Here is a 14,676-nt window from a genome sequence, read left to right on the forward strand (position 1 = left end):
AACCCAAAGCTAAGACCTTGCTGCCATGCAAGTTGCAAATGTCTATGGATAACTAATTTCCCCTATTTTGCTTAAAATAGGTCAAGTACTATGAGAGAATTAAAACATAGTAATGATAGGCAAAGATAAAGAAATTGTACACAACAGTATGTGATTCGGATAATCTCCGCATCGGGACTTTGGTCCTGCAGGTCTGGCCTTATGATTCTTTCTTACATCCTTGGAGCCTAGATGCAAACTGCAGACTATGCATCAATTTTCTCACTCTTGTTAGGACATGCAAGTATGTATCACTGAGTTTGTGAAAAGCTAATCACGAATTTGATCTTTCCAAGCCACAAGCTGTGGATATGATTGTCTGAGCCTCAGATAATTCCGTTTTGCAATCTTGAAAAAGAATAATCAGGATGCCAAAAAGAAAACATACTGTCAGGGACAGCGTTCAAATATTTTGCACTGCACGGCTGAGAAGAGCGTTTCAATTACTTTTCACACATACAGTAAGATATCTTTAAGACTGAATTCCCTGGCCAATGCTATTACTGCACAATATGTAGAAGGGGCAGGAAATAAACTTAAAATCTGAAGATCTTAATACAATTTAGTCATAGATACATAATTTATAGCAAAATGAGAGCTTACATGGAAATTTCTGTCATTAGAGGCAGTCTTGGCAGAATATGTTAAAGCTTCATTGTTATTATGGAGTCTTATGAATTTCTTTAGTTCACTCTGAATATAAATTCTGTTAACTTCACTTTGATAAATATACGCAGGGTAGGATAGCAAGACCTCGTCTACACTACTATATAAAATCCAGATTATCTGCTTTGAACTAGATTATCTAGCAGTGTGGACACAGATAATAATAATAATAATAATAATAATAATAATCAGCAAACGAGTGAAAAAGTCAAGAACTGGACATTGCCTGGTAGTAATCAACTTCATGGATTTTGGCTCAAACATCTGATTAGTTTACATGGAAAAATGGCCCAACAATTCAATGAGATGCTGCAGAAAGGAAGTACCGTGTTTCCCCGAAAATAAGACAGTGTCTTATATTAATTTTTGCTCCCAAAGATGCACTAGGTCTTATTTTCAGGGGATGTCTTATTTTTCCATGAAAAAGAATTCACATTTATTGTTGAACAAAAAAAATGAACATGTATTATATACTGTACAGTAGTTGTCATCACAAACCAGCATAACCAGCTGGTTATGAATCCTATCAAGAATTTCTTATTACTACCAATATTTCCATGTACAACACTCTATGGTAAGTACATTTACCGATTCTGCATGCTCTGGTGTTCTGTTCGTTGGGCATGCTTTCAAACAAAAACTTTGCTAGGTTTTACCTTTGGGGGAGGCCTTATATTTAGCAATTCAGCAAAACTTCTACTAGGTCTTATTTTCTGGGGATGTCTTATTTTAGGGGAAACAGGATATCAGTGAATGGCTAACAACTGGAAGAACATACTTGATACAAAAGGATCCAGCAAAAGGAGCAGCACCAGGAAACTACAGGCCAATATCGTGTCTGCCCACTATGTTTAAACTACTGACAGATTAGAGAGATGGGACGAAACTAAATGAAGTTCAACAGGGACAAATGCACGATACTCCACTTAGGCAGAAAAAAACTGCAAAGATACAGAATGGGGGACGCCTGGCACGACAGCAGTATGTGTGAAAAAGATCTTGGAGTCCTTGTGGACAACAAGTTAAATATGAGCCGACAATGTGATGCGGCAGCAAAAAAGCCAATGGGATTTTGGCCTGCATATATAGGAGTCTAGTGTCTAGATCTGAGGAAGTCATGCTACCCTTCTATTCTGCCTTGGTCAAACCACACCTGGAATACTGTGTCTAATTATGGGCACCATACTTTAAGGGACATGTTGACAAGCTGGAAAGTGTCCAGAGGAGGGCGACTCAAATGATCAAAGGTCTGGAGAACAAGCCTTATGAGGAGTGGCTTAAAGAGCTGCGCATGTTTAGCCTGCAGAAGAGAAGGCTGAGTGGAGACATGATGAGGGCCATGTATAAATATGTGGGGGGAATTCATAGGGAGGAGAGAGCAAGCTTGTTTTCTGTTGCCCTGGAGAGTAGGATGCAGAACAATGGCTTCAAACTAGATTCCACCTGAACATTAGGAAGAACTTCCTCACTGTGAGAGCTGTTCAGCAGTGGAACTCTCTGCCCTGGAGTGTGGTGGAGGCTCCTTCTTTGGAGGCTTTTAAACAGAGGCTGGATAGCCATCTGTCGGGGGTGCTTTGAGTGTGATTTTCCTGCTTCTTGCAGGGGGTTGGACTGGATGGCCCGTGAGGTCTCTTCCGATTCTATGATTCTAACTGGAAAACAGTATCATAGGTGAGTTCTGACCAAACCAGAGTAGTGGTATATCTCTTGATCTGTGGTAAAATGACATCCATTGGTAGGAACACCACATTTCTATTCACAAAGCCTAGAATTACACTGGAGTTGGGATGGGTGTGTTGTTTTTGTTTGTTTGTTTGTTTCCTATTACTGCTACTGCATCACTCTGTTGATTCATGCCAGGACAGAACCCTGTAGACAAGAAAACATTGCAGAACACGCTTTCTCCAGTCAAATGTTGGCTATTTGATTATAGAGTACTCTTCCTTGCTGGTTTGCCCCTTGTTCTATTTTTATTCATCAAATTTCACCTCATCTAAATTCAATATTCTCAGATGTCATTCCAATATCCTCGGATGTCTCCCATGTCTTTGAGTTCAGTCTGTTGCCTGGCTGCAACAGTAGCATTGTCTAGTTCACATATTATTAGGTTGTCTGCAAAAGTTCATATGAGGTACCTTATTGAAAGACTTACACTGCACTCACAGCATATATCTAATCTATCAATCTTCTAACTTTGTCGAGACAGAGAGAAGATTAGTCCAGTATGCTGTGCTTTGATAAACCTATGCTGGTTTCCAGTAATGACAACAGCCTAAGTGTTCACAGCTTGACTGCTTAATGGACCGTTCTACAGCCTTTTATTTTACTGACATCAAACAGATGGGCAGGTAGTTGCCCAGGTCTTTTTCTTCCCTCTGTTCTTTTTACAAAAGAAAAGGAACATTAGTCAACCTCAGACCTCATCCATTCTCCAAGAATTCTCAAAGATTACAGTGAGATTATATCTGCAAAAGCCTTTGGTACCTTTGGTGAGTTCATCTGACCCTGGGTAACCTGAATTTAATGAAGTAACTGTGTGTTACCATTTTACCCATCTTGAGTTCCAGTAACCTCTTTTTGTTATTTATTATATATTCGTCAAGAGGAATACTATTTTCCTTTTACAAGAAGCCAAAGCAGGTGCTGAATTGTACTACCTTCTGTCTGCCACTTATTAGCATCTCTCCATTTTCTCCACACAGCTCACTGACCTCTCCTTTCTGCATCCTTTTGCTTTTTATTAAAACCCAGTTATTATTTTTACCCTCTCTGCTGAGCCTGAGTTCATTTTGAGCTTAGCCCTCCTGACCTTCTCCAGTCAAACGTTGACTATTTGATTATACAGTACTCTTCCTTGCCAGTTTGCCACTTATTACATTTTATTCACCAAATTTCACCTCATCTCATTGTCATTTTAATATCATCCGATTTTTTCAATGTTTTCTTTCTGTGGGATTGTTTTCATTTCTGCAAACCTTTTCCCACCTTTAAGACATTCCCGTGCACCATAAACTCCCTTCACACTGAGTATTTCGGACCAAGAAATCTCATCCAAGTTTACTGAAATCAGCTTTCATAAATCCAGAATGCACATTTAGATTTGTTCAGCCTCTCTTTTAAAAACTTTATGCATGTGCCTCCAAGTCACATGTCAACTTATGTGGTGACTCCAGAAGACTTAGATGAAGGTTTAGAAGGCACAATCATCAAGTTTGCAGACGGCACCAAATTGGGAGCCAATACCCCAGAAGACAGAAGCAGAATTCAAAATGATCTTAACAGATTAGAGAGATGGGCCAAAAATAACATAAATGAAGTTCAACAGGGACAAATGCAAGATACTTCACTAAGGCAGAAAAAAAATGAAATGCAAATATACAGAATGGGGACGCCTGGCTCGACAGCAGTATGTGTGAAGATGATCTTGGAGTCTTTGTGGACAACAAGTTAAACATCAGCCAACAATGTCATGCGGTGGTTTAAAAAGCCAATGGGATTTTGGCCTGCATAAATAGAGGACTAGTGTCTACATCCAGGGAAGTCATGCTAACCCTCTATTTTGCCTTGGTCAGACCACACCTGGAATACTGTGTCCAATTGTAGGCACTGCAATATATGGGAGATGTTGTCAAACTGGAATGTGTTCAGAGGAGAGAGACTAAAATGATCAAGCATCTGGAGAACAAGCCCTATGAGGAGTGGCTTAAAGAGCTGGACATGTTTAGCCTGCAGAAAAGAAGGCTGAGAGGAGACATGATGGCCTTGTATAAATATGTGAGGGGAAGTCATAGGGAGGAGGGGGCAAGCTTATTTTCTTCTGCCCTGGAAACTAGGATGCGGAACAATGGCTTCAAACTACAGGAAAGGAGATTCCACCTGAACATTAGGAAGAACTTCCTCACTGTGAGAGCTTAAAGAGCTGGGCATGTTTAGCCTGCAGAAGAGGAGGCTGAGAGGAGACAAGATAGCCATATATAAATATGTGAGGGAAAGTCATAGGCAGCTTGTTTTCTGCTGCCCTGGAGACTAGGACACTGAACAATGGCTTTAAACTACAGGAAAGGAGATTCCACCTGAACTTTAGGAAGAACGTCCTCACTGTGAGAGCTGTTTGGCACTGGAACTCTCTGCCCCGGAGTGTGGTGGAGGCTCCTTCTTTGGAGGCTTTTAAACAGAGGCTGGATGGCCATCTGTCGGGGTGCTTTGAATATGATTTTCCTGCTTCTTGGCAGGGGGTTGGACTGCATGGCCCATGAGGTCTTTTCCAACTCTGTGATTCTGTGATTCCATGACTTTCAAAGGGTTATCTTGGGCAAAGAATACTCAGAAGTGGGTTTTGCTGGGATTTGATGGCAGTCTCCCATTCAAGTACTAACTGGGGCTGATCCTGCATAGCTTTCAAGATCAGATGGAATCTGGTACCTTTGTGGTATTTAGGCCCTTGACATTTCCACCAATGGTGTTCACTACTTCCATTTTAATGACCACTTATCTCCAGTATAATCAATCTCTTTGTCACTATTTTTTTTAGAAAATTAAACTATCAGCAAAGCAAGTGAGGGAAATTGATGATCTTATATTCGAGGGAAATCCAACAGATGTCAAAGTAGCTGAAATTTCCCGTCATCCTATTTTCCTTTTTGATTTATGATTACTGTACCTCCAATTGTTCAATTCTGACTTTGAGATATGTAGAAGAATCTCACAGTGATTACTATTGTTTTAATTTTTATTTATTTTATTTATTTCAATCATTTATACCCCGCCCTTCTCACCCGAGGGGAATCAGGGTGGCTTCCAAAGGCAATTAATGTTCTGTTTGCCCAAATGCTTTCAAACTGACTTTCATGTTCCATGTCATGGATCTCCTCACATTACTCTATTCCAGTTTCATATATTCCTTCGGAATAGACCAGAACCCTCCCTTGCAACGTTGTAGTTATGAGTTTTATTCCAACATGTTAAAGTATTGTACCTCAAATAACCTTTGTTTTCCTGGGTTGAGTAATCAAGTTCATCTTGTTTATTTGCCATGCTTTGTACATTAATATAAAATCATTTGAGACCGTGGGTCATTTTTCCAGCTGTTTCCTTACTCCCACTGTCCTAGCCTATTGATGGGTCCTTATACTATCAATGATTTTCAGTTTTATCGAGTCAATGATGGCTTTAAGATGCAAGGATTACTGACATTCAGTTCATATGTAGAGTATGCACATTTCATATCTCAATGACTACACTTATGATTTCCATGTGTGAATGTCCTCCCACAGATCTGAGAGACCAAACTTCCCCACCAATTCAAGTGTTATTCTTTACAGTTCTGAGTTCATACCAGGCCAGGGCAACCATGATCCTGAAGATGTTTTTCAGTTATCCCCATTCTGCGTATTGGCTAACTTAGTTAGGACTGTTGGGAATTGTAGTTCAGAAATATGTGGAAGTCGAAAGCTTTCATGACCAGAATCACTGGGCTGTTGTGTGGTTTGGAGGCTGTATGGGTCCTCTGAAGATGCCAGCCACAGATGCAGGTGAAACATAAGGAGATAATCCAGCTAGAACATGGCCATACAGCCCGGAAACCACACAATACCCCAATATGTGGAAGATCGCAGTTGCCCATTAATTTATGTATCTGCAGATAGTTCTCAAATGAGAAAAAACTGGATGCAGAAAAAAAATGCATATGGGAGGCAGGTGAGTACTATCTTCAAGTATAAACCAAACCAGCATTGAAAAAAAAAGTTAAAGGTTTAAGTTAGAATATCTATATACCATATATATTTTTTAGGATTCTGTTTGAAACCTCCAGATTTCGACACTACTCCCTCTTAAATGTTGTTTAGACTTGAAGAATTATAACATGGAAATGATAACTAAAGTTTGGTTGATCTGGTAAGGTTTTTTTCCCTTGGAAAAACTTGGATTATCCCTCTTACCTTTGTAGCACCCATTATCTTAGGGAAAGTGTGGCTTGAGCATCCTTCTGGACATAAACCAAGTTGGGTGAATCGAGTCTGAAACACTGCCTGAATTGGAATTGAAAAGAAAATATGGCATTAAAAACAGGGCATTATCACACAAGGTTTAAAAAAACGGCTCTGCTGTTGCAAACCCATATTTGTAGAGTGCTGGAGGAGCATTGGATAATGTCTCCCTGATCACAATTCCATTTTACGAGGTACCAAAGCATTTTGAAGAAAAGAAGTCACATTTATTTACTGCACCACTATAAGTTAATTCCTCCCAACATGTGAACTGCCTCTTTAAAAAAAGTGGCAGAAAATTTTACATATGAATAAAATTATAAAGCCATGAACTAAAGGATATGGACAGGATCCTTGGAGAGGTGAGACCCATGGCATGTATAGTAGATCCTTGTCTTTATTATCTTATTAAAATGATTGAGTAAGGGAATTGATTAATGCCTCTTTATAACAGGATATGTTCTATCACACCTGAAGCAAGCTGTGATAAGACTTCTGGAAAAAAAATCTTCCCTGGATTCCCTGGATAATTACAGGCCAGTCTTCACATTCCATTATTATTATTATTATTATTATTATTATTATTATTATTATTATTATTATTATTATTATTATTTGCTAAAAGTTCTAAATCAGTGGTTCTCAACCTGTGGTCTGAGTTGTGTTTTGGCCTACAACACCCAGAAATCCCAGCCAGATTATCAGCTGTTAGGATTTCTGGGAGTTGAAGGTCAAAACATCCGGGGACCCACAGGTTGAGAACCACTGTTCTAAACCATGTTATGGCTTCTTAATTCCAGGGGTTCCTGAATTAAACAAATTATGTATTGTACTGATGTCTTTTCCCTTCCCATACAGCAAGGAGGAGGAAGAATGGCCAAAGAACTGCAAGTATTGACCCATTCATGTTCTTCAGGTTCTTTCCTGTGATGTATCCTAGATTTTGAAAACACCGTGTGGGAAAAATGCTTCTGGTCTTGGGAATTGTCCATAGATGTACCAGGACAACAGATTGGTTGTCTTGACTTTTTAATTAAAAACACTGAGAACTACAGCAACATTTGCACTTTCTGGATATCTTAAATGTTATTTCCTCTCCTGAACCTAAACTGTATAAATTCTTACAAAGTTTTGCATCTAGGATAACTGGTATCTCTAGTATGTCCATTTTTAAAAGACTTCAGATCGTGTGGCTGGCAAATACTTAGGCAATCTATGCAAGAAGACAGTGAATTGATCAACTAATGATCCAGACTAATGATCTGATGCAGGATAAGTACGAGGGCTATCCAGAAAGTAGATTATGTTTTGGAATTAAAAATGAACAAAGTATAGGAGAAAACATTTACCATATGCAGTTGAAAGCCACACCCAAATACCACTTCTCAACATAGTTTCCATTCAACTCTAGGCACTTATCATAGCGATGAATGAGCTTTGCAACTCCTTCCCCATTAAACTCTGCCGCTTGCATCCTCACCCAGCCGGTCACCCCTTCTCGCAGCTGCGCAAAAATCCCTGTGCTCAACGCAAGTGGCAGAGTTTAGTGGGGAAGGAGCTGCAAAGCCCATTCATCGCTATTATAAGTGCCTAGATTTGAATGGCGACTATGTTGAGAAGTGGTATTTGGGTGTGGCTTTCAACTGCATATGGTAAATGTTTTCTCCTATACTTTGTTCATTTTTAATTCCAAAATGTAATCTACTTTTTGGATAACCCTCATATGTGTCAAGACTCTCCAACGCATCAGTGAACGTGTGGACTTCCAGGATAGAACAGAGGGAGAATTGATCCAACAGAACCAACAGGAAGAAAGTGGCTATAAAAACAAAGAGGTTGGCAACACCAAGAAAACACCCTGAAGAACAGTCAATGTCAAGAGCAGACTATGTGCAAGGGATTCAGAATTGCTCCAGCTTAACAATTGCTTCCTACTTCTTCTTGAGGATAATAGTGATGAAAAGCTGCAAATAAGAGACCAAAAGTAAGAGACACTGCACGCCAGAGAAGGAGTCAACCTAGTCATCAAATGTAGCAAGAAGAGAAGAAAGGTGCTGGTGAAAAAGGATTTATTGTACAAATGTATGGAAGGACGTGCGCACCAGTTACTTTATTCTAGCATTTCTCAACCTAGGGGTCTGGACCCCTGGGAGGGTCATGAGGGGGGTTTCAGAGGGCTCACCAAAGACCACCAGAAAACACACATTTCTGATGGTCTTAGGAACCCAAATCCCTCCAGTATTTTCTGTTGCTCATGGCGATTCTGTGTGGGAAGTTGGGCCCAATTCTATCATTGGTAGGGTACAAGGGGCTCTTTAATTATAGGTAAACTATAAATCCCAGCAATTACAACTTCGAAATGTCAGGGTGTATTTCCCCCGAACCCCACCAGTGTTCACATTTGGGCATATTGAGTATTTGTGCCAAGTTTGGTCCAGATCCATCATTGTTTGAGTCCACAGTGCTCTCTGGATGTAGGTAAACGACAACTCCAAAACTCAAGGTCAATGCCCACCAAACCCTTCCAGTATTTTCTGTTGGTCATGGGAAGTTGGGTTCAATTTCATTGTTGGTGGAGTTCAGAATGCTCTTTGATTGTAGATTAACTATAAATCCCAGCAACTACAACTCCCAAGTGACAAAAATCAATCCCGCCCAACCTCACCAGTATTCAAATTTGGGCGTATTGGGTATTTGTGCCAAATGTGGTCCAGTGAATTAAAACACATCCTGCATATCAGATATTTACTTTACAATTCATATCAATAGCAAAATTACCGTTTTGAATAATTTTATGGATGGGGTCACCATAACATGAAGAACTGTATAAAGGGGTCGAGGCATTAGGAAGGTTGAGAACCACTGCTTTATTCTCATCTTAACTAAAAGAGTGTCGGTGGTCAGCAAAAATATTTAAAGATGGGCTTAAATATGTACCAAAGAGTATGTGCAAAGTGTATATTTTTTCCATAAATAACTGCAACTCATCTCTCTGCAAATGCAAGTACACACTAAAAATAAAGGTTTCATGTCAGAGATTAAAACTTTCCAACAACAGTGGGCCTCCCTTTCCACACTGTATCCATGACTCACCTTGTCTGAAGCATACACAATATCACACAGGCCAAGAAGAGCAACAGCTAAGCCAATGGCATGGCCATTTACCAATGCTATTAGTGGCTTTGGAAAGTCAATAAAATGACCAATAAGGTCCCTGAAAGTAGAGAAATAACAGCCATTGGTTTCATGAGGAAAGGAAATTCAAAAGCCCATTCTGCCCCCTGTTCAAAAAAGGTGAATGTTACAGTAGAGTCTCACTTATCCAACATAAATGGGCTGGCAGAACGTTGGATTAGCAAAAATGTTGGATAGTAAGGAGGGATTAAGGAAAAGCCTATTAAACGTCAAATTACATTATGATTTTAAAAATTAAACACCAAAACATCATGTTTTACAACAAATCAACAGAAAAAAGCAGTTCAATACATGCTAACATTATGTAGTAATAACTGTATTTACAAATTTAGCACCAAAACATCGCAATGTATTGAAAATATTGACTATAAAAATACTGACTACTAAAAGGCAGACTGTGTTGGATAATACAGAACGTTGGATGAGCGAAGGTTGGATAAGCGAAGGTTGGATCTGGCAAATCCCAGAGTGGAACGATGGCAGTTAAGATGGCGCCATAATTCTGTAATCTGGATGGACCTACAATGAAGGATAAGTTTTTAAAACCAACTGGTTTATTGAAAGACTGGAGGCCTTGGTACACTCCTGTAATAGCCATTGAAGAAATATAAACTGATAATGACCCACAGTGGGCTGCTGTGAATTTTCCGGGCTGTCTGGCCATGTTCCAGAAGCATTCTCTCCTGACATTTCGCCCACATCTATGGCAGGCATCCTCAGAGGTTGTGAGGTCTGTTGGAAATAGGTGTGAAAGCTGAGGAAGACTCAATTTTAGATAAGCCAAGGTATATATATTCGGCAGGCCCCATCCCTTTTGGGGTTCAGAAAAAAACTGAAGACCTGGCTATGTACGCAGGCATTTGAAGAATAAGCATGTGTTGGCTTCGACGCGGTCTGAATTATGGCTCTTGTATAAGGTCTGGTGGATGAATGGCATAAGCACTTTGCATTGTTTTAAACTTGTATATTGTATTTTATGACTATTTTATGACTGTTTTAACTGTTTTAACGTTTTAGTTCATTGTATATCGGTGTAACGGCATCAATTGCCACTTGTAAGCCGCCCTGAGTCCCCTCGGGTGAGAAGGGCGGGGTATAAATAATTGAAATAAATAAATAAATAAGCGAGACTCTACTGTGTTAGGTATTTGCTAGTGTTTAGAAAAGTTACTTTTGAACTTCGACTCACAGAATTAGGTAGGTCTTATCCCAATAACTTTTGCTTAGTACTCTCTTCTGTGCTACTAGAGCAAGTGTCATGTAATGGTTTGAGTGGTTGACTTGGACATTGGGAGACCAGGATTTAAATCCCCACTCAGTTATGGAAACCCACTGGATGATCTTGAGTAAGTCACACTCTCTCAACTTTAAAAAGAAGGCAACAGCAAGCTTCCATGAATAAATGTGTCAAAACAACCCTATGACAGGGTCACCATAAGTTAGAATTTACTTGAAGAACTTAACAAGAACAACAACACCTCCTCTGTGCTGGTTATCTGAGATCGCCTTTACAGAGGTATCTATCAACAAAGTTAGCAAAGTATTTTATGTTTGAAATGTATATTTTAATTTACATTGTATTTTAATAGCTTTAACTGTTTTATGTGCTGTTTTATATTGATTTGTATGGGCATCTAATGGTCGCCACTGTTGTAAGCCGCCCTGAGTCCCTTCGGTGAGAAGGGCAGGATATAAATGTGATAAATAAATAAATAAATAAATAAAATTAAGCAAAGTAAGAGATGCGCTTTCCTCGTTGGGGGGGGGGGGGGTGGTTGTCCAGATGCCCTGGCAGACCTTCCAGCAGGGCACCCAAACACCAACAAAAACACCCCAGAAAAGTCTAAAAAAGAAAAAAAATAACTTACCCAACTGGCATTACCATGCTGCTGGTCCTCTCCTGGCGCATAAAAATGGTGCCTCATTTCTATGCGCCAGGAGAGAGCCAGCAGCAAGGAATGCTGGCTGGGTATGTTTTGTTTTCTTTTTAAGGCTTTTAAAGGGGCCTTTGGGACAGGGCGGGGGCTGTCTTGGGTTTTTCATGCTTCAGGAGCCCAAAAATCCTGAGACAGCTTTGTAGATTGGAACCAGAACTCGCACGACATGATCCTGGGCCCAATCCACACAGCGCCCACACCTCAAAAGACACGGATCGTCTCAAAGACCCGGGTCTTTCCAGATGTCAAATTAATTTGGGACAAAGCAGGGCTTTGACCTAAATTAATTTGCTTTTAATTTGGTCTCAGACTTCATTAATTCAGCAGTGTAGTTGCACCCCAAATCACTTGAAGGGTATGAATTGTATAGTCTCTCTCTTTCTTTCACATGCAGACTCTCCTACGTTTCCTCTCACATTCATGGTCTCCCATTCTTTCTTTTTTTTCAATCTGAATAGCCATTGCAAGGAGAAAAGCTTGAAGTCCTCCCTTCCTTGTTGCCATCGCATCAATAAATAGAGAAGTCTATTAGAAAAGCAACCCACTTTTCTGTGACACTACTTGGCAGATGTAGATTCCCTTATTCAGTGCACAACAGAGAAATTGAAACAAAATGCTTTCAGAAAAAAACCTGAGCTTTCTTGGGGATGGGAGACGAAAGATAAGGAGTCAGGCTGCTGACTGTAGGTTTGCCACCATGGTATGCAGTTTACAGAGTACAGAATACTAATGTAGATGCACTTAGGAATCTGACATACTAGGAGGAAACTTTCTATGTTTTCTACACTTTTACAAAATTATCAGTATGAATCCCCAATGGCAAATATGTGCATGTGCGTGCACTTTGAAGTTGCTTGTTGACTTATAATATTTATTTATTTATTTATTTATTTATTTACAGTATTTATATTCTGCCCTTCTCACCCCGAAGGGGACTCAGGGCAGATCACATTACACATATAAGGCAAACATTCAATGCCTTAACATAGAACAAAAACAAAGACAAAAGCTGGCCTCGAACTCATGACCTCTTGGTCAGAGTGATTTGTTGCAGCTGGCTGCAGCTGACTGCTCAACAGCCCGGGCCCCAGGCCCCATTCATATACACAAGTTAACCACTCTATGGCACTTCTTATTTGCTTTTTTTCCAGGAGGCTTGAAAGAATATGGCAAGTTGCTTTTGTATCATGAGGAAATGTCTCAAATAGGTCATGGGCAGCCACAGAAGCACACCCTCACTCCATTAATATAGCTCACAACTGTTCCTTTTTCAAACATTGGAAGTGATGAGGTTGTCCCTTCTGATTTTGAGAATAGGCCACAAGGCAAAATTATCCAGATCCCACCTCTCATCCCCCAGGCTCCCAAAAATGGAGGTAGTGGAGGAGGATTGGCTGCACTATGATGGAGGACAAGGTAGGCTGTATTTACTTCTTGGATTGTACAATTCTCACTCCAGAATTACAGAGTAAACAAAAAGTAAATGTCTGTATCAGTTGTATGAATCTTCAACCTTTCCAGATGTTATACCACAACATCCAACATTCCTCACCATTGACCGTGCTAGTTAAGGATGTTGAAATTTGCAGTCAAGCAACATCTGAAAAAATGCATGACTTCTGGTCTAGGGAGTGTTCGCAGTCTCTGGCATTGCTTGCCTATGGTTTGAATAAACGTAACGAAAATAACATAGTTTTTTTTCTTACTTCAGCCATTTCCCATTAGTTTTCTGTATTTCAGACATATTTTTGCCAATATCATAAAGATCATTTCCACTAGAGAAGTAATCACCACATCCTAGAATAAAAACAAAATCAAAAACAAGGGGGAAAATAACATTAACACGATTGCTTGAAACAAATAACATGCAGCAAATGATGTTTCTGTCCTCTAATGGCAATGGTTTCTGGCTCCTATAACAGTCCTACTGTACCAATCTCTACCACTGGTAATCCCCGCTCCCCCCCAAATTTCCACATGCTTCCCAAGGTGATTGCTGACACGAAGATGCCCAATTGATCTATTTTACATGAGGATATTTTTTAGTTCATAGGTACTGTATCATTTGTATAGTGATCAGGCTGACTCTGCAATTCCAGTTCTTGGACTCCTGTCACTTACCTTGCTCTTCCCCCTACTTGCCCAGCTCCTCTTCCATACATATGCATGGATATTTTATATTTGATTTATGTTTTTATCTTGATGGGTCATTTGTATTGTGTCTATAGGCATTGTCTCATATGTAAGCCACCCCGAGTCCCACTTGGGAGATGGTGGTGGGGTATAAGAATAAAGTTATTGTTATTAGATGTAGTTTAAACACATGTTTTGATCTCTATCTATCTATCTATCTGTTCTTGTTTTTTCTTAGTTGGACTTTATTTTGATGTATGCTGTGAAACACCCTGGATGCCATATTGAATCCAGGGCTTAAGGGGTTTCAGCCCCCCCCCCCCCCCCCGAAATTCTCAGGGTGGTCCGTGAGAAGGCCTTACTGGTATGTGGCATGGTGGCGTCCTTGTCTACGCTTGGGCCCTCGGCACAGTTTCTTTCCTTTTCGGTGTCCCTGGTTTCAGCCTTTGGAGAAGAAGGGGAGTGCGCCGACAACCCAGACGCCAAAGAGGATGCCGCTGCACCACAGCCCATTTGGAGGCCGCAGTAGGCCTTTGCGTCCATGCACTCAGCAGGCCTTTGCGCTTGTGCAATTAGCAGGTCTTCACGCCTGTGCACTACAACTCCCAGATCCAAGGTCGATCACCTCCGATCCCCGCCTGTCCTGTATGCACAGTTGGCCATGTGTGGTCCAGATATGATGTTGGCTGCCTTCAGTGCTTTCTGGATCCAGGTAAACA

At 40.3% G+C, this 14,676-nt stretch overlaps 1 protein-coding gene across 1 annotated transcript in view; it reads right to left on the reverse strand.

The window, feature by feature from the left end:
* Positions 1-14,676, reverse strand: part of LOC100556258 (enoyl-CoA delta isomerase 2) — a 51,801-nt gene that overhangs the window by 12,208 nt on the left and 24,917 nt on the right. The window contains exons 3-5 of the mRNA XM_016995159.2: positions 13,531-13,621; positions 9,786-9,906; positions 6,645-6,734 (exon numbers count right to left, since the gene is read on the reverse strand). Coding sequence (XP_016850648.2) covers positions 6,645-6,734; positions 9,786-9,906; positions 13,531-13,621 — 302 coding nt within the window. The remainder of the gene's footprint in view (positions 1-6,644; positions 6,735-9,785; positions 9,907-13,530; positions 13,622-14,676) is intronic.

Source organism: Anolis carolinensis, chromosome 4, assembly GCF_035594765.1.
Source record: "Anolis carolinensis isolate JA03-04 chromosome 4, rAnoCar3.1.pri, whole genome shotgun sequence".
Classification (NCBI taxonomy): domain Eukaryota; kingdom Metazoa; phylum Chordata; class Lepidosauria; order Squamata; family Dactyloidae; genus Anolis; species Anolis carolinensis.